This window comes from Lontra canadensis, unplaced genomic scaffold (genome assembly GCF_010015895.1).
Source record: "Lontra canadensis isolate GAN:19392208 unplaced genomic scaffold, GSC_riverotter_1.0 scaffold99, whole genome shotgun sequence".
Lineage (NCBI taxonomy): Eukaryota > Metazoa > Chordata > Mammalia > Carnivora > Mustelidae > Lontra > Lontra canadensis.
Window position 1 is genome coordinate 2,078,202 of NW_022631093.1, and position 25,429 is coordinate 2,103,630.

Sequence of the window (25,429 nt, forward strand, 5' to 3'; positions counted from 1 at the left end):
CTGGGGATCTGAAGGTGTTGAGCTAAAATGAGTAGCGCAGGAGATTAGAAAGGTCACAGCCTGCCCCAGGAATGCCCAGTCACCACTGACCATAGCTAGAAGCTGAAATAGTAGTACATCAAGACTCCTGGGCCCTGCCCTTTGGACACTGGGTGTGTGGGCTCAACACGTGGGGAAGCCTGGATAATGTTGCCTCCACTGCTGGATGGGGTGTATCTATCAAACCATCATCCTTCTCTCCTTCTGTTGTCCAGCAGGACCAGAAGGGCCACCTCAGGGCCACCTGTTTTCCCAGGGGATTAGTGGTTCCACTCCCTAGTCCCCGCCCTTGGGAGCTCTGACCCTGTGGCAGCAGTGCCCCCTGCTGGCTAACAGAGAGATTTCCCCCTTCTGCTTTTGGAAAAGGGGGTGGAGGGGTCCAGGGGAGAAAAAAGGGTGCAGGGTCAGTGCAGGTTTAAAGGGCAGGCTCAGAAATTGAGGATGGACTTTGGCTAAGGCAGATAGGCAAGTGCCACCTGGTAAACAAAGCACCTGCTTCCTGGTCAGTTGCCTTTGAACAGGTGCCCGCGAGCAGGGGCCCAAGCAAAGACGGAGATGGCATTTTCTAAGATGACTACTGAGGGAGGCCAGAGAGCAAGGACCCTGTCATGTAGCCACCCTCTGCACCCCATCCTGGCATCATGGCCCAGGAAAGCCCACATCCTGTACTGAGCACATGTCTCCCCAGGTGAGCCCTGGCAGCCCCTTGGATTCCCCCAGAACGAACCCCCTGGGCCCCACAGAGGATTTGTCCCAGAACTGAGGGTCCAGGATAGGCCTGTGAGGGGGCAGTGCCCTGGGCTCTGTAAAAAGAGGAAGAGTTATCCCCTGACAGAATTCCTGCCTCAGCTCTCCAGTTCAGGCTGGAATGGAGGTAGGTGACACGTCAACAGAACAAAATCAGAGAGCCCGTGAGCAGCTGCATGGCTGCTCCGATTCAGCTGCCTCTGGGCTCACTCCCTCCTGAGCTCCAGGCCAGGACCTCAGAACATAAGGACAAAGTTGGAATGCTGGGTGAGATGCCCACTAGACAGAAGAGTGGAAGAACCCTGTATTGCCTCTGAGCTGGGAAGTCCACACACAGGGCCATGCCACTGCCCAGAAGTTACTGCCACACAAAAAAAGAGGGTGGCTTTCTCTAGTGATCCCTGCCCACCCATGGCCCTGGCACCTGGAGTCCCCATCTCAGATAAGTAGCTTATGGGAATTTGTTTACATCATGACTCTTGGTTGCACAGAAGTCTGAGGCTTCTTCACCTGGCTCCTGGGAGTTCAGGCAGAGGTGTTGACCCCAGGGGAACTTCTCTGCCAGGCCAGGACAGGGTGGGTGGCTGATCTTCTCTTAGGACTCAAGCAGGGCCCAGTGCTCAGGAAAGCAGCTCCTCACTGTGCCCCGGGGGGTGGCCTTAGCAGCCATCTTGATTCACCAGAACAGTGTCAGCTCTTCACAGAAACTCCTCAGACCACTCACCTTCCAGGTTCTCAGGGAGAGGTGAGGCCAGGATTGTCTCGGGGAAAAGAGACTTCTCTCCCTCTCTCAGGGAGAGAAAAAAACTGGTGGTGCTGTGTGTCAAAACCGCCCATGTCCCCTAGGTGCCATGCTCAGCCAGCAGGCTTGGTGCCTTGTGGTCCAAGAGAGGCTGGGAGCAAAGAGCTGTCGCTGGTTGTGGGACAGCTGACCCACCAGTCTAAGGATTGTGGGATGGGAAAATCAAGTTGTAGCCACCAGGAAGACAGGCTCAGAGTAGCACAGCTGAAGTCAGAGTTTAATTTCTCTGATAAGCAGGCCTTGTGAGGCTTTCAGGCTGGCCTACCACTGCACCATTGCCTCGTGAGCCTTCCGGGTGGGCCTAACAGCCCCTGCAACCAAGGTAAGGCTTGTTCTCAGGTGGGAGCCCACGCCAGAGCTGGAAACGCAAACTCTGCCACAGAGTTCCCAAAACACTTCTAGAGGAATTGGTCTTTTATTTAAGGTTTCTCTGCAAACTTTCTCTTGTCATTTTCCTGCCTGTGTATCTTTTCTCTCTCCCTCTTCTAGCTCAGGGATGCTTTTGGACCTTGGGTGCCATGGGGATGGATTACTTGACAAATTCAGATGGCAAACATTTACAATACGGCCAGCTGTGTGGGACAGAGGTAGATGCTGTGGTGTAGGAATTCAGTGAGAATGCACTGAGCCTATAGGATGTGCTAGGCACAAGTCTAGACACTGGGATATAGAAGCGAACAAGACAAATTTTCTGCTATCATGAAACTCATATTCTAGTAAAGGTGGTCTAATAATGGGGGAAATATCATATGGTAATACCTGTTCTGCCGAGTACTAAAATAGCATGGTGTCACAGAGATTAGGGAGGTGGGTACTTCAGATTTGGTGTTCAAGGTATGTCTGTCTAAAGCAGTGACATTTTCTTTTAAAGATTTAGTTATTTCAGAGAAAGAGAGAGAGAGATAGAGAGCATGAGCAGGAAGGGCAGAGGGAGAGAGAGAATCCCAAGCAGACTCCATGCTGAGTGTGGAGCCCCATGCGGGCTTGATCCCATGACCCTGAGATCACGACCTGCTCAAAATCAAGAGTCGGACACTTAACCAACTGCACTACCCAGGCACCCCTAAAGCAGTGACATTTTAACTTTGTAAATGATGGAAGGGGCAGCAAAGTGCAGAACAGGGCAAAGAGCCCTCGAGGCAGAGGTAGGAGCTAATGTGAAGGCCTTGGGACAAGCCCAAGCTCAGTGTTTTGAGGGAAAAGATCACTGTGGCTACAGCATGATGGGTAAGGAGGACAACAGTAGAAGATGGGACCAGTAAGATCAACAGGGTTCAGAGGATGTGGGGCATCTTGGGCCCCCCAACCAGGGGGAAATGAATGTGAAAGGAATGGAGTACCTTTGAAGGATGGGGAAATGATCCAATGTGCCTTTTTAAATGGTTACTGGCTGCTGTTAAGTCTAAGTCTTTCTACAAGTGAAGCAAGAACATGGGGCAGGCCAGAATAGGGGGATAATCCAGGGTGGGGTGGTATCAGTGGAAAGAACAGGGGATGGAACCAGGCAGAGTTTGGAGGGGGAGCCAAACAGAGATGAATGAAATATGGTGGCTACAAAAGAGGAGAAAATATTTGCAAATTATATATTGAACATATATCCAAAAATGGGCTTACATATAGAATGTAGAGGTCACCTCTTATCTACAGTTTCGCTTTCTGTGTTTTCAGGTACCTGTGATCTAGTGTGGTCCAGAAGCAGATGGTTGTGCTTCTGATATATCGTCTGAAGGTCAGTGGTAACTTAAAGCTGTGTTACATTGCTTACATCTCACATCATCGCAAGAAGAAAAATGGTATATAATTATGATATATAATATATATGCAGTATAAAATATGTTATAGCTAATAGATAAATAATATATATTGCAGAAAAAGTGACATGTTATTTATAGGGTAGTACAATTTTTTCCCTTTAAATTTTTATTTAAATTCTAGTTAGTTAACATACAGTGCTATATTGGTTTTGGGAGTAGAATTCAGACTCATCACTTACCTACAACACCAGGGCTCATTATAACAAGTGCCTTCCTTAACACCCACCCCCCATCTAGCCCAGCCCCCACCCACCTCCCTTCATCAACTCTCAGTTTGTTCTCTATTGTTAAGAGTCACTTACGGCTTATTTCCCTCTCTCCTTCTTTTTCTTTTCCCCCTTCCAATATGTTCATCTGTTTTGTTTCTTAAATTCCATATATGCATGAAATCATGTGGTATTTGTCTTTCTCTGACTGACTGACTTTGCTTAGCACAATACCCTCTAGCTCTATTTCACTATTTGCAGATGACATGATACTCTACGTAGAAAACCTGAAAGACTCCACCAAAAAATTGCTAAAACTAATGCATGAATTCAGGAATGTCACAGGATTTAAAATCAACATACAGAAATCTGCTGCATTTCTATGGGGAGCCTGGGTGGCTCAGTTGGTTAAGCGACTGCCTTCGGCTCAGGTCATGATCCTGGTACCACAAAAGACCCCAAATAACCAAAGCAGTCCTGAAAAAGAAAAGAAAACCTGGAGGCATCACAATTCTGGACTTCAAGCTATATGACAAAGCTGTAATCATCAAGACAGTATGGTATTGGCACAAAAACAGACACGTAGGTCAATGGAACAGAATAGAGAGCCTGGAAATCAACCCACAGCTATATGGTTAACTAATCTTTAACAAAGCAGGAAAGAATACCCAATGGAAAAAAGACAGTCTCCAATAAATGGTGCTGGGAAAACTGGACAGCCACATGCAGAAGAATGAAATCGGACCACTTTCTTACACCATACACAAAGATAAATTCAAAATGGATGAAAGACCTAAATATGAGACAGGAAACATCAAAATCCTAGAGGAGAACACAGGCAGCAACCTCTTTGAGCTCAGCTGTAGCAATTTCTTTTTAGACATGTCACCGAAGGCAAGGGAAACAAAAGCAAAAATGATCTGCTAGGACTTCATCAAGATAAAAATCTTCTGTACAGCAAAGGAAACAATCAACAAAACTAAAAGATGGCCTACGGAATGGGAAAAGGTATTTGCAAATGACATATCTGATAAAGGGTTAGTTTCCAAAATCTATAAAAGAGCTTATTAAACTCAATATCCCAAAAAACAAATAATCCTGTATTGGGTAATACATTTAAATTACTTCAGATTTATCGTCAGAAGGAGAGAAGGAAGTCTCACTGTTGAGACCAGAAGGAAGTGGAATCACATCTTTCAGGTGCTGGAGGAGAAACAAAACAAAACAAAACCCATAGATCCAAAGTTCTGTAGCCAATAAAAATATTGTTCAGGAGTGAAGGTGGAAAGAAAGACATTCTCAGATGAAGGAAGATTAAAAGAATTCTTTGACAGTAGACCTGCTCAAAAATAATTGCTAAAGGAAGTTCTCCAGGCAGAGGGGAAATGATACCAGAACTTAACTTGAAATATCAGGAATGGTGGCTCAGTCAGTTGGGCATCTGCCTTCAGCTTAGGTCATGATCCCAGGGTCCTGGTATCAAGTCCCCTGCTGAGCTCCCAGTTCAGTGGGGAGCCAACTTAAAAAAAAAAAAAAAGAAAGAAAGAAAGAAATATCAGGAATGAAGGAAGTTCAGTAGAAATGGTAAAATCTGGGTTACTTTAACATTTTATTACTTATTATTTGACATGCTCTTGGATTCTTTAAATATGTTTTATGGTTGAAAAAAATCATAACATTTTCTGATGGGGTTTGCAATATATATTTCTATAATAATGAAACTACAACATAAAGAAAGGAGAATAAAGGAACTTGTATGATGGTAAAGTTTTATATTCCACTTAAAATGATATAATATCAGGACACCTAGGTGGCTCAGTTGGTTAAGCCGCTGCCTTTGGCTCAGGCCATGATCCCAGGGTCCCCGCGAGCTTGTTGCTCCACGGGGAGCCTGCTTGTCTCTCTGCCACTGCCTGATTTTGTGTGCTCTCTCTCTCTCTCTGACAAATAAATAAATAAATAAATAAAATATTTAAAAATAAAATAAAATAAAAGGAAAAAATGTCTATCCTAAGCAGATCTGAAAAGGTAAATAATTATATTATAATCCGTAGAGCAACCACTTAAAAAAAGATAGTTATAAACAAAATAGATGCATTTAAATGGAATACTAAAAAAAAATGTTCAAATAACCCAAACATGCAGAAAAGAGAAAATGGAGGGAGGGTGAACAGAGAAACAAATAATAAAATAGTGGACATAAATTCAGTCACATCAATAATTATGTAAAATGTAAATGGTCTAGGAGTACTGTCAGCAAAAACGGTGAAGTTGGGAATTCCAAAAGCCCATCACTTTACAAATCAGGAAATACAGTGGCAAAAACTGTAAAAATCAGCTTTATTATAACTCTAGAAATTGATTAAAAGTTTATAACAACACCAGGGAAATGTTTAATCAAGGGAAAAAAAACGCTACCTGAATTTTGGTAGGACTTTGTGGTGTTTTAACTTACCCTCGCTCCAGTTTGGTGAGAGCCTTAAAGACAACAGCTTGCATTCCCAGTGTAGGTTCTTAGTACAAAAGGGAGCAGAATGGGCCTAACTAAAGGAATTGTGGTTGTTTTGACCTGTCCTCTCAAATACACGGAACATCCTCAAGGATAGATCATATGATAGGACACAAGATAAGTCTTAGCAAATATAAGAAATTGAAGTCATACCAAGGATCTTTTCTGACTGCAGTGGTATGACACTAGAAATCAACAATAGGAGGAAAGCAGGGAAATCTATACAATACGTAAAAGCTAAATAACATGCTTCTGAATAACCAGTGGCTCAAAGAAGAAATCAAAAAGGAAGTCCAAGAATATCTCAAAGCAAATGCAAATAGAAACATTTTACATTTTACATGCTGTACAAGCAGTTTATTCTTTTCTTTTTGTTTCTTTTAAGATTTATTTGTTTGTTTTAGAGAGGTGGGAGAGGGAGAGAATCCCGAGCAGACTTCTGGCTGAGTGCAGACCCCAAAGCAGGGCTGATCTCATGATCCTGAGACCATGATCTGAGCAGCAACCAAGAGTCAATACTCAACCGACTGAGCCACCCAGGTGCCCCATTGTAAAAACAGTTCTGAGAAGGACATGTAGAGCCATAAATTCACAAAAGAAGGAATTAGAGAGATCACAAAGATTAAAAAGATAGAACTTTAGGGCGCCTGGGTGGCTCAGTGGGATAAGCCGCTGCCTTCGGCTCAGGTCATGATCTCAGGGTCCTGGGATCGAGTCCCGCATCGGGCTCTCTGCTCAGCAGGGAGCCTGCTTCCCTCTCTCTCTCTGCCTGCCTCTCTGTCTACTTGTGATCTCTGTCTGTCAAATCAATAAATAAAAATCTTTAAAAAAAAAATAAAAAAAAAACATTAAAAAAAAAAAAGATAGAACTTTAAAAACCTACCTCCACACCTCAAGGAACTAGGAAAAGAAGAGCAAATTAAGCCCGAAGTTAGTAGAAGAAAGGAAATAATAAAGGTCAGGGTGAAAATAAATGGAATAGAGACCAGAAGAACAACAGCAGTTATCAATAAAGCAAAAAGCTGGTTTTATGAAAAGGTAAACACAAGTGACAACCCCCTAGCAAGAATGAGGGGAAAAAAAGAGAACACTTAAATCCATATAATCAGAAATGAAAGAGGAGAAATAATAACTGACACCACAGAAATACAGGGCATCACAGGACACTACTTTGAACAATTATATGCCAACAAATTAGATAACCGAGAAGAAATGGGTAATTTCCTAGAATCATAAAACCTATCAAGACTGAACCAGGAAGAAATAGCAGGTCTGAACAAACTGACAGTGAGTGAGGAGGTTGAATTAGTAATCAAATATAAACCTTCCAACACAGAAAATGCCAAGACTAGATGGTTTCATGGGCAAATTCTACCAAACCTTTAAAGAAAAATTAATGCCAATCCTCAAACTTTTCAAAAAAATTAAAGAGGAGGGAATACTCCCAAACTCATCCTAGGAGGCCAGCATTACCCTGATCCCAGACCCAGATAAGAACACGCAAGGAAGGAAAACTGTAGACCAATATCCCTGATGAAAATATATGTAAAAATTCTCAACAGAATATCAGCAAACTGAATTAAAGAATTTATTAAAAGGATTATATACCGGGGCACCTGGGTGGCTCAGTGGGTTAAGCCTCTGCCTTCAGCTCAGGTCATGGTCTCAGGGTCCTGGGATCGAGCCCCGCGTCGGACTCTCTGCTCAGCGGGGAGCCTGCTTCTCCCTCTCTCTCTGCCTGCCTCTCTGCCTACTTGTGATCTCTCTGTCAAATGAATAAATAAAATCTTAAAAAAAAAAAAAAAAAAAGATTTAAAAGGATTATATACCTTGACCAGGTGGGATTTGTCCCTGAGATGCAAGGATGGTCCAACATACACACATGAATAAATGTGATACACCACATTAGTAGAATGAAAGATTAAAATCATATGATCAGATCAATAGTTGCAGAAAAGTTGCTTGACAAAATGCAACATACTTTCATGATGAAAATTCTCAATAGAGTACATATTGGGTACATAGGAGGACCACACCTAAACATAAGGCCATATATGACAAGACCAGTGGCACATTATATGTTAATAAAAATAACTTTTAAAAATTCCAATGGCATTTTCACAAAAATAGAAAAAAAATCCTAAAACCCATATGGAACCACAAAAGACCCTAAGTAGACAAAGCAATTGTGAGAAAGAAGAATAAAATTCCCCAGAGTGGAGGCATCACATTTCCCAATTTCAAACTGTACTGCAAGTCTACAGTAATGAAAACAGTATGGTACTGGCATAAAAATAGACACATAGAGCAACAGAACAGAATAGAAAGCCCAGAATTAAACATCTACATCTACAGTCAACTAATATTTGATAAGGGAGCTAGGAACATCCAGTAGAGAAAGGATAGTCTCTTCAACAAATGCTAATGACAAACTGGACAACCACATGCAGAAAAACGAAACTGGATTCCTACCTGACGCCACTCACAAAATTTAACTCAATGTGGATCAAAGACTCAAACATAAGACACAAGCCCATAAAACTAGAAGAAAGCATAGGAAACAATTTCCTGAACATTGGCCTTGGCAGTGTTTCTTTGGATGAGACACCAAAAGCACAAACAACAAAAGAAAAAAAAAAAAAACACCATGTGGGAATACATCAAACTTAAATCTGCACAGCAAGAGAAACAATCAATGAAACGACAAGGCATCCTAGAGAATGGGAGAAAATTTTTGCATACTACATATTGGATAAGGGGTTAATATCCAAAATTTACTAAAGAACTCATAGAATTCAATAATAAGAAAAAATTCAATTAAAAAACGGGCAGAGGAACTAAATAAACATTTTCCCAAAGATGACATTTAAATGGCCAACAGGTACATGAAAAGGTGTTCAACATCACTAATCACCTGGGAAATGCAAAAGAGAATCATAATGAGATATCAAGTCACACCTGTCAAAATGGTGATTATCAAGAAGACAAAGAACAAGTGTCCAGGAGGACATAGAGAAAAGGGAACCCTTGTGCATTTTTTATGGGATTTTAAACTGGCTCAGCTGCTATTGAGAACAGTATGGAAGTGCCTTAAAAAATTAAAAATAGAACTACCATGTGATCTAGGAATCCCACTTTTGCATATATACCCAAAGGGAATAAACATAGAATATCGAAAAGATATCTGCACCCCCATGCTCATTGCAGCATTATTCACAGTAGCCATTATTCACAGAAACAACCTAAGTGTCTGTCAACAGTTGAATGGATAAAGAAGATATACTGTATTTATACAAAGGAGTCCTATTTAGCCATGAGAAAAAAGGGAAATTCTTCCATTTACAACAACATGGGTGGACCTTGAGGACATTATGCTAAGTATGTCAGAGAAAGACAAATACTGTATGATATCTCTTACATGTGGAATCCAAAACAACTGAAAGTGTAAAAGCGTAGAGTGATGTGGTGGTTACTAGGGGTTGGAACATAGGGAAATGGGAGAGGTATTGTTTAAGTTACAGATTTGCAGCTAGTACATACATAAGTCCTGGAGACCTATTACACAGTACAGTGGTTATAGATAGGAAAACGGTATTACAAACATTGATAGAGAGAAGTGCTGGCTAATACTGTTACAACAATCATATTGCAATATAGTAAATGTATTGAACTTACATATACCTTAAGCTTACACAATGTTATATTGCAAATATAACTCAATAAAAAATTTGAAAATAAGAAAATAAAAATAAAAACTTACCTACTGCTGCAATAATCAAAACAGTATGGTACTGCCATATACACATACATATTAGAATTGAGCATACCATAATAAACCCTTACATTCAGAGTCAATTCATTTTCTTTTTTTTTTTTTTAAGATTTATTTATTTATTTGAGAGAAAGAGTGAGAGTGTGGGGGTGGAGGGGCAAAGGGAGAGGGAGTCTGAAGCACGTCTGTCTGAGAGTCTGAGCATGGAGCCCAACTTGGGGCTCGATCTCACGACCCTGAGATCAGGACCAGAGCCAAAACCAAGAGTTGGATGCCTAAACAATTGCACCACGCAGGCACCCCAATAGCCAATTCATATTCAATCAAGATGCCAAGGCAATTCAGTTGTATTTTCTACAAATGGTGCTGGGACAATTGAATATCCTCATGCAAAATGAAGAATCTATACACTTGCCTCACATCACACACAAAAATTAACTCAAAATGGATAAAAGACATAAATGTAAGAGCTGAAGCTGTAAAATGTTTAGAAGCAAACATAGAAGGGTATCTTTGTAACCTTGAATTAAGCGAAGCATTCTGAGTTATGACGCAAAAGCACAATCCATAAATGAAAAGTTAAACTAGGCTTCAAAAGGGGCACCTGGGTGGCTCAGTGGGTTAAAGCCTTTTGCCTTCAGCTCAGGTCATGATCTCAGGGTCCTAGGATCGAGCCCCGTGTCGGGCTCTCTGCTCCACAGGGAGCCTGCTTCCTCCTCTCTCTCTCTCTCTCTCTCTCTCTCTCTCTGCCTGCCTCTCTGCCTACTGGTGATCTCTGCCTGTCAAATAAATAAATAAAAAATATTAAAAAAAAAAGGTGATCAGTGCTGTCAAGCACTGCAGAAAAGTTCTGAGAAAAAAAACCAACTAGGCTTCAAAATGTAAAACTGCTTTTCAGAAGAGACATCATCAAGAAAATGGATAGTCAAAGGGGCGCCTGGGTGGCTCAGTGGATTGGGCCGCTGCCTTCGGCTCGGATCATGATCTCAGTGTCCTGGGATCAAACCCCGCATCGGGCTCTTTGCTCAGTGGGGAGCCTGCTTCTCTCTCTCTCTCTCTCTGCCTGACTCTCTGCCTGCTTGTGATCTCGCTCTCTGTCAAATAAATAAATAAAATCTTAAAAAAAAAAAAAAAAGAAAATGGATAGTCAAGCCATAGACTCCAAAGTATTTGCAAATCCTATATTGGATAGGGACACCTGGGTGGCTCAGGTTAAGCGTCTGCCTTCGGCTCGGGTCACGATCCCGGGTTCCTGGGCCCAGGTTCCTGGGATCAAGTCCACTTTGGGCTCCCTGCTCAGTGGGGGAGTTGGCTTCTCCCTCTGCCTCTGACTCGCCCCCTGCTGGTGCTCTCTCTCTCCCTCTCAAACGAATAAATAAATAAAATATTTTTTTAAAATGCTATATTGGATAAAGGACATATCTAAAATATATAAAGAACTCAGAAGGCTGAAAAGAGAAAACAAAGAAATGAGAGAGAATAAACAGAGAACAAAAAGTGAAATGGCAGACCTAAGCCATAATATATTAATAATTACACCAAATGCAAATGTTTTGGTATCATTAGCCATTAGGTAAGTGCAAATGTACTGTGATGAGATACCACTCCATGTCTAATAGAATGGGTAAGATAGAAAATATTGGCAAAACGAAGTTCTGGTGGGGAGATAAAGCAACTGCAATTCTCAGACACAGTGGATAGAAATACAAAACTATACACCACTTTGGAAAACAATTTGGCAGTTTTATATAGTCAAACACCCACTTACTATAGGATGCAGTAACCCTACTCCTAGGTATTTGTCCTAGAGAGCTGAAGATGTATGTTAAATGAATATTTATAGCAGCTCTATTGATAATTGTCAAATATTAGCAGCAACTCAGATATTCAGTGAGTGAATGAATAAACAGATGCACACATCCAAGCAATGGAAACTACTCAGAAAAAAAAAGGAGCACAACACAATTTGAATGAATTTCTAAGTCATTATGCTGAGCAAAAGCAGCCAGTCTCAAAAGGCTACCTACCTACTGCCTGATTCCATCAATGTGACACTCTCAGAAAGACAAAACTATGTTGATGGAGATTAGATCAGTAGCTCCGAGGGGCCCCAGGGTAGACAGAAGTACAGCTCCCAAGGGATAGCACTCGAGAGTTTTTATTCTGTATCCTGATTGTGTTTGGTGGTTCCACAAACCTATACGTGCATTATAAGCATAGAATGGTTCATCAAAGTTCTTATTTTCACTGTTTGTTGATTTAAAAAATAAAATAGGTCACATAAGGAAGAAACTATTGATACATGGCAACAATACGGATCAATCTCAAGATAATTCCACTGTGTTGAAGAAATCAGGCTGAGTATCATCCCACTTTTATAAAATTCTAGAAAATGTAAACTAATCCATAGTAACAGAAAACCAATCAGTGATTGCCTGAGGGTGAGGAGGTGAGGAGAGCTAATTGATCTGTTCACTATCTTGATCATGGTGATGATTTCATGGATGCATACATATTCTAAACTTAATAAATTGTACACCTTGGGTCCAGTTTCTCCTATGTTAATTATATCTCAGTAAAGCTACCCTTGAGGAGCATAGGATCCAGGGACAAAGAAATGGGCAGTTTTGTAACCCAGAGTTATGTGAATGGTAGCCGTGGGATCCAAAGCTGGAACTCCCTTCACCCAGCTGAGAAATCCTCCTATGGCTGGTTACATTTAGCACTCTTTACCTTTTGTAGGCACAACCAGCATCACAGAAAACACACAGCCAGCTATCTCATGATAAGACTGAGCATTTGAAGGAACTTTCCACTCTTTCCCCAGTGCTCTCCCAGCACTGAATCTTTTGTCCTCATGGTGTATCCCACCCAACCTACCATTCACAAATTCTGTGACCTTGAGCAAGTTCCATGGCCTCTCTAATCCTCACTGTTCTGAGCATCGATGAAACACAGACAATAAAAGTTCCCCACCTGGCAGGGTTGGTGTGAGGACTGAATGACATCAAGGCTCTAAATTAACAACATGTCCCCATCTGACAGATGATACTTCTGGGAGGATTTTGTCTTATATCATATATATAGATATGTATTACATCATGCATGTAACACTTTTGATATCAAAAAGAGAGTGAGAGAGAACTGCAACTTGGGGTCAGGACACTATATCCTAGGTAAGGTTAGATTCTTTCCCATCACACTTACTTCCTGGGGCCAAGACAGAACCCCCATCTCAGTTCATGGAGCCACGAGAGACTCAAAGAGCTCATTGATGACAGAGCTGGAACTCCTGACTCCTAGCCCAGTGCTCTGACAACAAGAGCAGATATCTGGGACCAGGGCCAGACAGGACCCACAGAAATTGTAACCTGGGGGCTGGAAGTGGGAGAATAAAAGAGGTAGTTGATAGGGAAGCTATTTTCAGAGCCATGGCCTGCTGTGGTCCGGGAGCAGGGGGAGAAGGCAGGAGGGCATGAACGAGCCACAGTGATTACACTCATTCATTCTTCCGTTATTTATGATTTGGCAGCGCCATGCTAGGGTATGAGGGATGAGTAAGATGGCCCCTCTCCCCCAGAGCTAACGCTGATATAGGCCGGAGGGACGAGGAGATAAAAAACAGCATTTTGACACAATTCTAATTCTGTTATCCATTTGGTCCCCAAACATTGGCCAGAGTCACCCTCATCCCCTGGGTTTGTTCTTGCTGCCCATTGGGAAAATGTTTAGCATGGGAAGGAAGAAACTGTGAGGCACTGAATGGTCAAGAGAAGGACTTGAGACCAAGGGTGGATGCTCTCTAGATCCTCCACACCTTCCCAGCTCAGTGTCCCACCTGACTTCTCTCCTTGACTGGACTCAGGCCACTCCCGAGAGTCAACTGGATAGACAACCAGAAATTAACGACTTCTTTGTCGAAGACAGAACTAAGTCCAAAGACTTCGCTCTGTCCTCACCTGGTGGATGGGCTGCTGGGAGGGTGAGTTTGGGAAGCCTGGTGATTTCGCCTTTGAGGTCCAACAGTTAGTTCTTAACTTCTGTCAGCCACCAGAGGGCGGTGTTGGGGCATCTCAAAACCCCAGAAAACCGTGCCTCAGCCAGGGGACAGTAAACAGACTTTGACTTCCATCACCCAGGCTTCATTTGTGTTTTTTTTTTTTTTCTGGTATGTTTTAAGCACGTTAAACTCAAAGAACTGCTGTGTGTACTAGGGCTTCAATGGCAGCTTTGCAGCCAATTCCAGAATTCCGCGTTAGTAGGAATCCTCGGGGGAATACCTGGAATAGCCAGTAGAGGGGGGTGGAGAGCTAAGAACGTGAATCCCCAGGTGAGCAAGGAACTGAGAGGTCGCAAAGGGGTTCCAGAAATTGTTCTGTATTAGAAATGAACTGGAACTGGGTGAGGAGGAAGGAGGAGCTGTCAAGATGGCACAAGGCTGGAGAGAAGGGGAATGCGAAGTGGAGTGAAGAGGAAAATCCCCCACGGTGGGATGACCACAGGTATTCAAAGAATAGGAACACTAGTGTTTAGTTTGAGGTGGCTTCTGCTGCAGAGAGATCTGTGTAGCTGGTCAGCTTTGTTGTGTGGTCAGGAGTCCATGGAAGGGCTGCATTCTTTGGGCATGCAGGATCAGATCAGCGCTGGTAGAATGTCAGTATGAACCACACAGTGAGAGCAGGGCCCCAGCAGTTGTCATGCAAAGCAAAGCCTTTGGGGATGTATAGCCACCTGGGCAAAGGCTTTGGACTTGGACGTGGGCAAAGATGAGTTTGAGCCTGCTCATTCAGGTCTCAGGAGCCTGGGAGAGCCCAGCTTACCTCTGTGTTACACAAGAGGGCTCCAGGGCCATGATGCGGAAGGTGTGCGGAAAGGAATTGGGGAGCCGAGGTCCAGAGAGCCCCTACCACCTGCAGAGAGAACAGAATTCGAAGAGGGCTTTTCCTGCAGAAAGTGCAGCTGAGGTATGGATCCTAAAGAAACAGAAGGAGCTGCAGGGGTGAGAGAAGACAGATCAGGCATCCACTACAAGCCTTGCGTGACTGGGTCCTTCCTCCTCCAGCTCTTCACACAACACCGCATATTACACAGAGACCCAAGTTCAAGCCACCAACCCCTAGAGCAGTAGCTTCCTAACTTATTTGCCTGATTAAACACGAACACCTCATCTCTTTCCACACAGACACAGAGTTCTTTTAAGAAGTAAGGCCAGGTAATGATCCTTCTCTGCTTTAAACCATCAGCAACTTCCCATTACTAGGAGAAATGCAGAGTCATCTCTATGGCCTGCACAGGCCATCCCTTCCCTCCCTAGCCTCATCTGCCACACAGCCCATGTGTTCCAGCCACCTCTGTCTTCCTACTCTTTCTCAACTGCACCAAGTACATTCCCACTTTGGGACTTTCACCCTTCTGTTTAGCTGTCCCTTCCCCCACCCCAGACTTCCACACGTATGGCTTCTTTTTGTCAGTTAGCTCTCAAATGTCACCTTCTCAGGCCTTCTCTGACACATAAGGTTATTCCCCAGTCCCTGCTGAATCTCCCTCTATCACACCAGTCCCTAGCCCTCCTCACTATCTGAAATGGCCTTTGCTTGCCATCCAGTGACTCCCTCTCCACTATGATAAAACACCCTGAGGGCAAGAGCTTGCCTGGCAACTTCACTACTCATCCTTAGTGCCTGGCACCTAGAGGTGCTCAGGAAATGATTTTTGAAAGAATAAATGTTCCACCAACTCTGTTTGGTAGGTTTAGTGATGACTTCCAAGGTGACTTTAACTCTTCCCAAGTGTAGGCAATAGAATCAGAATTTGAACTCAGGCATCCTGACTTTTGTGCTAATGGTTGACCTTAGATTAGTTTATCTCGACCTTTGTCTGTTCTTTCCTGGCTAGCACTTACTGCAATCTATTGTTGTTTTGCTTGTTTGTTGTCTGACCCCTCTGCTGGTGTCATGCTGCTAGAATAGGAAGGCGTCCTGCCCCCTACAGTGTTGCCAATGCTGAGAACAGCGCCTGGCCCCTCATAAACACTCCGTGTTAGCTGGGTGAGTGGATAAACACTCAGTGAGCAGACAAGTGAGGGGTGGCTCTGAGGAACATGAGCGTGCTAGCAGTAGGGGACTTTCCCAGGCACTGGCCCAGCGGTGCCCAGAACCCGCCAAGAAGTTGCCTCTTGCTTTTGCAGAAGGCATCTTTTGGGGCGAATGATGGCAGGCTTGCTCACTTTTATAGCAAGGGACTGTCACCTATCCTGCAAATCTTCAAACTTGGGGGTCTTCCCTGATGCGGGGCCTGGGTTTGGCCTTGCTCCTGACCATAGCTAAGAGTCCTGCCTGTCCACTGGGGTGATACCAGGGTTCTGGGTGGATCTGTGGAAACGTCTTCTTTTCCACTCATTACGTTATGTCAGCACCTTTTCAGCTTCTGAGAAACAGGAAGCACTGTGATGTGTGGTGGGGTTTGAAAGGATGATAAGAGACCTAATCACATTTCTTTGGTTTGAGCATGGAGGACTGGGGTTCCTGTTTGCTCTGACATGAACACATCACCTTTTCCCTTTAGCCAGAATTCTGGAGGATGAGGACTGTGTGGGAAATATGTTTTATGGGGGAGAAGAATAAGGGGATAAGAGCTTTTAAAATATTGTTATGAAACATTATATGTACAAAAAATGTACAGTTTAAAACATAACAAAACTTTTAAAATCCATGTGTCCATCATCCCATCCCTTGAGGTGACTTTCTCATAATATCCCACTCCCTCCCCACCAGAGGCAGCCACTATCTTGGTTTCTATGGTTAATCATTTCTTTGCTATTCTTTATGATTTTATCACATATGTAAATAACCTTAAATTATATATTATTTTATTTTGTCCATTTTTGACCTTTTTAAAAAAATATTTATTCATTTATTTTAGAGAGAGTAGGGGAGGGGCAGAGGGTGAGGAAGAGAGTCTCAAGCAGACTCTGTACTCAGTTTGGAGCCTTACATGAGGCTCAATCTCACAACCCTGAGATCAGGACCTGAGCTGAAACCAAAAGTCAGACACTTAACACAACAAGCCACCCAGGTGCCCCATTTTTTACCCTTTTATAAATGGAATCTTTTGGAGTATATTTAAGACTTGCATTTACTGTTCAACAAAATGTTTTCAGACTCATCTGTGTGGACCCGAATAGCTATACATTCATTTACTTTACTGCAAACCCAATGAATAACTAAATAAGAATTATCTATTTTATACTGACAGGCATTTCCTTTTTTTCCCCAGTTTTAGCTATTAAAAACAGTGATGCTAAAAGGATGTTAGGTAAATGCTAAGAAAATCTGAATAAAGTATAGACTTTAATTAACAATAACATATCAGTATTGGTTCATTAATGTGACAAATGTACCATCCAGTTGTAAGGTTCTCATAGTAGGGGAAATTAGATGTGGAGTACATGGGAACTTTGCACTCTCTTGACAATTTTTCTGTAAATCTAAAATTATTTTAAAATAAAAAAATTTGGGAGCGCCTGGATGACTCAGTCAGTTGGGCGTCTCAGGTCATGATCCCAGGGTCCTGCGATCGAGCCCCATGTCAGGCTCCCTGCTTGGCAAGGAACCTGCTTCTCCCTCTCCCTCTGGTGCTCCCCCCTTGCTTGTGCTCTCTCACTCTCTCTCAAAATAAATAAATAAATAAAATCTTTAAAAATAAATAAATAAAATAAAAATTTGATGGGGAACCTGGCTGGCTCAGTCAGTAAAGTGTCTAGCTCTTGATCTTGAAATTGTGAGTTCAAGTCCCATGCTGGATGTAGAGATTACTTAAAAATTAAATTTAGTTTAATTTAATTAAAAAATTTGTTAAGGAAAACTCAATGGTGGGGCACCTGAGTGGCTCAATCTGTTAAGGATCTACCTTCAGCTCAGGTCATGATCCCAGGGTCCTAGGATCAAGCCCTGCATCAGTCTCCCTGCTTCTCCCTTTGCCCCTCCCCCAACTTGGCATGCACTCTCTCTCAAATAAATAAAATATTAAAAAAAAAAAAAGATAAAAGAAAACCCAGTGCTGTTATGAACAGACTTTCTTAAATCTCTCAATATCCATGTGCAAGAATTTCTTTAGAATGTATACCAGGTTGAAATTCTGGGTCACAGAGTACACGTCTTCAACGTCCTTAGCTCTGCATTTCGAGAGTACCAATTTTTACTGTCCCACACACAATGTGTAAGAATTCCTTTTACTTCACATCCTGGGCAAAACTTGTGATATCTGGACTTTTTAAATTTTTGCCGGTCTGGTGGGTGTGAGATGCTATCTCATTGTGGTTTAATTTTGTATTTCCCTGATTACTAACAACTTTGAACATCTCTTTGTGTTTATTGGCCATCTGTGCTTCCTGTTCTGAGAATATGCTCACTCATGTCATTTACCTTTTTTTTTTTTTCTGGTGGGTTATTTATCTTTTTCTTATTGAGGGCTTATCTTTTTCTTATTAAGAGGACTTTGTTACTCATTCTGAAAACGAATCCTTTGTCATTTATACGTAACACAAATATATGTCCTAACTTACAACTTTTCTTTTACTCAGTAGATTTGTTGAATGCTGAGTATATTTATCTTTTCCTTACTGATCTGTGCTTTGAGGGCTTTATTTATGAAATCCTTCTATTCATTCTGGAGAGCTCTTGTTTGCTCCTTTAGATCTACTTCTTTGCACTTTTCTGTGGCCCTGGGTGGGGGACAGACTTGTCTGGACTACATTAAGGACTTCTTCTCTCCTGGATTCCCCTGTGGGTTTGATCTTGAGGATCCCAGACAGGCAAACTAAGGGTGGGAACTAAATGAAGTCAAGGTGTTTGTCTTCCCAAATCTCTCCTGGTAAGGCTGCTGCAAGTTAGCTGTGTCCCTGACTGAAGATCCCAGCTCCTACTGGTGGCCCTTTCCCCATAGCCCTCTGTGTCTTGGAGTTTGACCAACTATCCCTCTCCTGTTACAGCTCCTGTTATTAGGCCTAGAGGATTGCGTTTTCCCTCCTGGTTTCCCTACATCCTGTTCTCACTGTTAAAATGGCCCAAATAGTAAATAACATTTCCTCAAATTACCCAGTTTTCTAGAATTATTCCAGTTGTCTCCTGATAGATATGTTCACCCCAAGGTCATATTTTTATTTTACTTTATTTCTTTATTCACTTATTTATGTATTTATTTTTGGAGTAAACTCTATGCCCAGTGTGGGGTTTGAACTCATGACCCCAAGACCAAGAGTCATGGTGCCCTTCTTCTTCTTCTTCTTTCTTCTTCTTTCTCCTTTCTTCTCCTTCCTCCTCCTCCTCCTCTCCTCCTCCTCCTCCTCCTCCTCCTCCTCCTCCTCCTCCTCCTCCTTCTTCTTCTTCTTCTTCTTCCTCAAAACTTACTTATTTATTCGAGAGAGAGAAAGCATACATGATCAGGAGGAGGGGCAGAGAGAGAGAGAGAGAGAAAGAGAGAAGCAGACTCCCTGCTGAACATGGAGCCTGGTGTGGAACTCCATCTCATGACCCCAAGATCATGTCCTGAGCTGAAATCAAGGGCTGGACACCAAACCAAATGAGCCACCCAGGCGCCCCACCCCATCTTTAAAAAAAAAAATTATCTATTGGTCTCTCTCTCTAGCTGTCCTTGACACACTCTCTCTTGCCCTTGACACTACTGACACTTTATATGAGATAATTCTTTGCTGTAGGGGCTGTTCTGTGCAATGTAGGATGTTTAGTAGAATTCCTGGCCTCTGCCCATGAGATCATGGCAGTAGCCTCTTTTTTCTCTCTAGCTGTGACAACCAAAAATTGCCAAATGTTCTCCCAGGAATGGGAAGGGTTGGGGGGGATTGCTCTTTGTTAAGAACCACTGCTCTACCCTATGTAAAGATCTTGTTGACTTACTAAAGTTTGATATCTCATGGGGGCAAGATCACCCACTCTGATCTCCTTCTTTAGGATTGTGTTAGCTATTCTTGGACCCTAATTCTTCCATGTAAATTTTTTTTAAGATTTTTATTTATTTATTTGACAGAGAGAAAGAGATCACAAGTAGGCTGAGAGGCAGGCAGAGAGAGAGGGGGAAGCAGGCTCCCCTCCAAACAGAGAGCCTGATGCAGGGCTCAATCCCAGGACCCTGAGATCATGACCTGAGCCGAAGGCAGAGGCTTAACCCGCTGAGCCACCCAGGCGCCCCCATGTACATTTTAGAGTCAGCTTTGTAAGTACCATGAAAAAAACTGTTGGGATTTTGATAGGTTTTATATTGAATTTATAGATCAGGTTCCAAATTATTGTATTGACTTTTTGTATCCACGATCATGGTGGGTGTCTGTGTTTGTTGAGGTCCTTTTAAAATTATTTCAATAAAGCTTTAAATCAACTTTCAGTAAAGTTTTTCACATTTTGTTAGATTTATTCTTTGGCACCTTATAGTTTTCTAAGTGTTATAAATGATATCTTCTTTAAGATTATATTTCTATTTGTTAGTGATGTGTAACAATGTAATCAATTCTGTATATTGATCAAGCATTTGATAAATTCTTTTAAGATTTTATTTATTTATCTGATAGCAAGAGAGACAGTGAGAGAGGGAGTATGAGCAGGGGGAGGGGGAGAAGGAGAAGCAGGCTCTCCACTGAGCAGGGCGCCTGATGTGGGGCTCAGTCCCAGGACCGTGGGATCATGACCTGAGCCAAAGGCAGACGCAGAAGGACTGAGCCACCCAGGAGCCCCTAGTTTGATAATCTCTTATTACTTATAATCATTTACTACCCCTATGTCCTTTTGGGTTTTATTTTTGTCATTTTGCATCATCTGTATATATATACATATATATATGTTTATATATGTATATATATGCACACACAAATGTTGTGTATATACACAAATATATATATACACACAAACATTTGTGTCTGTACGTGAATTTTGTTTTTTTCTGTTACAATCCTTATATATATTTGTATAATTATACTCTTGTTGCAAAGGCCAGTACCTGCAGTCACAGTTTTTAAACAAAATGGAGTTAACATTATCCAGGGTCACCAGTGACCCCTATAAAGTCTGTGCAAATTGGAAAAAGAAGCTTCTTCCTCAATACCCTTTACTTCCATCTGGTAGGAAATTATCATGATACATATTCAAATCCACAATGTCTATGATGTAAAATGTGCTCCCTGGGAGTGTGCTGTGCACATACAGTGGTCCTGCACATTCTTGCATTGGTTCCTGGCTTTATTTATTTATTTATCTGTTTATTTATGGGAGGGGCAGAGGGAGAGGGCAAGAGAGAATCTCAAGCAGGCTCCATGCCCAGTGCAGAGCCTGATGCAGGGCTCGATCCCACAACCTCAAGAGTCACCACTTAGCTGACTGAACCAGCCAGGCATCCCGCATGTTATGTATATCTTTTTATACATTCTGAATTTGGATCGATAACATTTTCTTTACATTTTTTACATCCATGTTCATGAGTGAATATAGCATCATAATTTTCTTTTTTTTTTTTTTGGTGATGCCTCCCTCTGGCTTTACTAATATGTATTAGCCTCTCAAAATGAGTTGGAAAATACTGTGTTTTGTTTATTTTCTGTATGAGTTTACATATGTTTCAAATTACATCTAATTTGAAAGTTTGGAAGGACTCACCCATAAAACTATCTAGGCTTTGTGTATTCTTTGTGGGAATATTTTAAATGGTTAATTCAATTATTGTAATGGTTATAGAACCCTTTGTATTCTTGCATCAGTTTTTAGAATTTAAATTTGCATGGGGCACATGTTTGTGTGCCTTCTCAGATTTCCTCCACTTTCTCTTTTCTCTCTCTTGGTCAGCATCTCACTCACACCAAGTCACCCTTATGCTTCCAGGCACAGTTGAAATGCCACACTATGTGGAATGAAGGTTGACTCCCAAGTGGCTACTAATGACATTGCCAATAATGCAACAGAGGTGAATTTGACTAATAGGATGTGGCAGACAAAAGGGAGCCTGGCATATGAATTCCCTTCTCCTTTGCCCTTTCTCTGTGCTGTTCTGCCTTCTTTCAGCACTCCTGCAGAAATTCCCTGGGATAAGCACATGTACCTGCAGAGAGATTTGCTATGCTTGCTCACACCTTGGTGTGAAGTTGGGGCCAGAACCCTAATGTATCACACCATACTGCTGCATGTCTTTCTTGCCTCACCTCCCTTTTTCCCTCAACCTAACCAATATAAGCTTATAACTCCCAAATTAAGTGTCCGCTCTTTAATGCTTGCCTCAGGCTCTGCTTTCTGAGGAATCCCCGGCTATGGACAGTTGGTATCAGATGTAACAAACCCTTGAAATGAAATTTTGAAGTTTAATTGCTCACTTCTCTGAAATAATAGGAACCTATTGCTGATGCTATGCAGACTGACTTCTAGCATGCAGTGGCTTTGGAGGGTTTTTTTTTAAGTTTTTAATTGATTAATTTGGATAAAGTGCAGATGGGGAGCAAAGCAATGGAAGACGAAGTGGGTGAGATATATGGGAGCTATGTTAATTGCAATCCAATTGCAACTGCAAAGCACAATGACTCTTCTGATAGCCCTGGAGACCTTACCAAAAAAGAGTGATAGGCTCAGAAAAATCTAATTCCGATTTAAAGTACACTCTGAATGCTAGCAGACTTCCATGGCAACTCTAAAAGAGACCCCTTGTGCACTTGGGTGGCTCAGTCAGAAGACCATGCGACTCTCGATCTTGGAGTCATGAAATTACACCACATTGGGTGTAGGAATTACCAAATAAATAACACTTTAAGAAATGGAGAACTTTATCTCTTGCAGCCACAGGGCAGACTGAGCTGAGAATTATGCTCAGGGTCTGGTCATTTGTAGGTCTTGGTAGAGCTTCAAAGGAGAATAGTTGTGCACCTTTGGCATTCCTCTATGACAAAGCGTAGGACCTTATAGCAAGAGTGTGGGATCATGAGACTTGGGAAAGTAACACATGGGTGAGAAAACCTGAGACTCTTGAAACCCCAAATTCTTCTGAGTTCTCCTTAACTGGAAGTAGCAGCCCTTTCCCCCTTGCCAAAGTGGCCTATTTCCTCCTTGCTTAAAGAGAGAAAAATTATTTCTCTTGATACAGGTGCCTCCCAAGATGATATTTTTTCTCCTCTTCACACTCCCCACTATCTGCAGGTCAGCAATCAGATTTAGAGCTCAGAATGTTTGTATCAGTTAGGGCCCAATCAGAAGACAGAAGCTATACCAGCTATTTCAATAGAGAGAATTGAATATAAATAATTGTTAAGCAAGTATTGGATGACTGGAGAGGCAGAAAGGGAGCATTAAGGTATTATGAAGGTGGTGATTTGTGGGAAGCCACTATTGCCCCTATTCCTGGAGATCAAAGGGAAGAGGTTAGAATTATTAAAACATACAACCTTAGGGGAAGGAACTCCCAGACCTGAAGATCAAAGCTCGGCAGCTGGTGGTGTTTCTGAGCTCAGAAAAGGGGCAGATGGTAATAGGATCCAGATCTCTGGGGGGAAAGTGCTGGTTGAGTGGTGCTGGGGTCTTGGAGGGGGGATGAAATACTCTAAGGTTTTTGAATGAATGTTGGCAAAACTACAAACTGTAACCGATTGCTCCTACTGGAGTGAACTGCTGCTGCCAGGGCAGCACTAAGATTAGGATTAGGAATGTAAATGACAGGAATCAGAGGCAAAAACAAGGAATAGTAGGCAAACAGGAATGAGCAAGTCCCTTCTTCCTCCAGCCTCCTAGTCTAGCGCCCCCTACTGACAATCCTAACAGAGAATCAGCTGACAAAAGAGAACCTTGTTCACAGGGTCCCAGTTCTACTAGAGTATAGAAGGTGTGTTTGAAGGTGAGAGGCATTAACTTCCCAGCTGACATTCAGGTGTGTGGGAGCTTACAGATATGTACTGTCAGAATCCAATGCCAAGTGGATCCTGTTAGTCCAGAGGAATAAAGAGTTGAGTAGATAGAGTTGAATTCATTGATGGGGGGCTACTCACTATGATGCAGGATTTAATGTTTTGTCAAGAACACCCAGAGCTTATCCTAACAGTTTCCTGGAATGTCTCTTAGAAGCCTACAGAATATGAAATGGAGATGCCAGAACTTCCTTTCCATTGCGTTGAAGATGAGGGCAGATTGCTCAGGAAGTAAGAATACTAAATAGATGTATTATATATGGTCTGAGTACCCACTCTGGCCATGTTCTCTGTAGGTCACAGAGAACACTCCTTTCGCTACCATAGCACAAGATGCCTTAGTGAGGAGAAACAGGCATCATTGCAAAGGTTGGTAGTAGAAGTTCTCCATAAGCTGGGTTGAAGGTGGGGGATGCTGCCATTGACATGGGCTCCCTGATAATCAGTTGGCAAGATGGAATTCCTAGGAAGGCAGAGGCCAAAGTGGTCATAATTACGACAATGAGCAGTCAGGCTATATAAAGTCCCTTTGACCCTTGGATTTATAGTGGTGCTAATATAGTAAAGCATATCAAGAGGCAAGAGAGGTGGATAATTGATCAACATGCTATTCAGTGTATGGGTAGTTAGATATAATCAAAAGCTTATGGTTGAGGTGTGCAAGAGCCATCACAATGGAAAATCAGACCTTTCATCCATTTCCCAGATTCCAGTAGCCTTCATTAAATGGGAGGGACCCTAGAATCCTACTTCATGGAGTAAGCTTTCTTTCTTCAATCCTTTACCAAAGGGCCCTAGACCACTCATCAGAATAACCATGCACTGGTAAAGGACATACTCAGACTTTTCTCTTTTAAAAAAAACAAAAAACAAAAAAACACATTTTATTTATTTACTTATTTATTTATTTATTTATGAGAGAGAGTGTGCAGGTGCATGGGTGTGACAGAGGTAGAGTGGGGGAAGAACAGAGGGGGAGGGAGAGAATCTCCAGCAGATTCCACACTGAGCACAGAGCCAGACATAGATCCAGTGTGGGGCTCAGAAATATATATTCTTGGATTTTTTGGGGGGGGTGGTTTTTTTAAAAAATTTTTTTAATTTTTAAAAGATTGTATTTATTTATTTATTTATTTATTTATTTGGCAGAGAGAGCACAAGCACGGGGAGCAGAAGAGGGAGAAGGAGAAGCAGGCTCTCCACTGAGCAGAGAGCCCAATGCAGGGCCCGATCCCAGGAACCCGGGATCATGACCTGAGCCGAAGGCAGAGGCTTTAACCCACTGAGCCACCCAGGCGCCCCTTAGACCCATTATTTTGAGATGTTCTCTGGGAAGGGTCCTCTGTGTCCCTCCAAAACTCAGCCTATTCACTCACACTGGCTCCTCTCCCTGGGGTCACAGTGACATCCCCAAGATAGAGTGAGTGGCTGCCCTGTTGTTGGGATAAGCTTTTGAGAGGAAAAATAAGGCTTAGGAAGGTAGTCCTATTACCTGGGGGCTGCATTCCTCACCCCCGATACCCTGGGTTCTGGAACCCCCCACGATCAGCAGGTTTGGGTGAGGGTGCATTGGGTGTGTCTGCCAGAGGCCATCTGGA

The 25,429-nt window shown here is 42.4% G+C and overlaps 1 protein-coding gene across 5 annotated transcripts in view; it reads left to right on the top strand.

Moving 5' to 3' along the window:
• Positions 1-25,429, top strand: part of RAD50 (RAD50 double strand break repair protein) — a 227,678-nt gene that overhangs the window by 89,852 nt on the left and 112,397 nt on the right. For all 5 annotated transcript variants that reach the window (XM_032837574.1, XM_032837577.1, XM_032837576.1 and 2 more), the window contains one exon: positions 3,257-3,317. In XM_032837574.1, coding sequence (XP_032693465.1) covers positions 3,288-3,317 — 30 coding nt within the window. In that variant the 5' untranslated portion in view covers positions 3,257-3,287. The remainder of the gene's footprint in view (positions 1-3,256; positions 3,318-25,429) is intronic.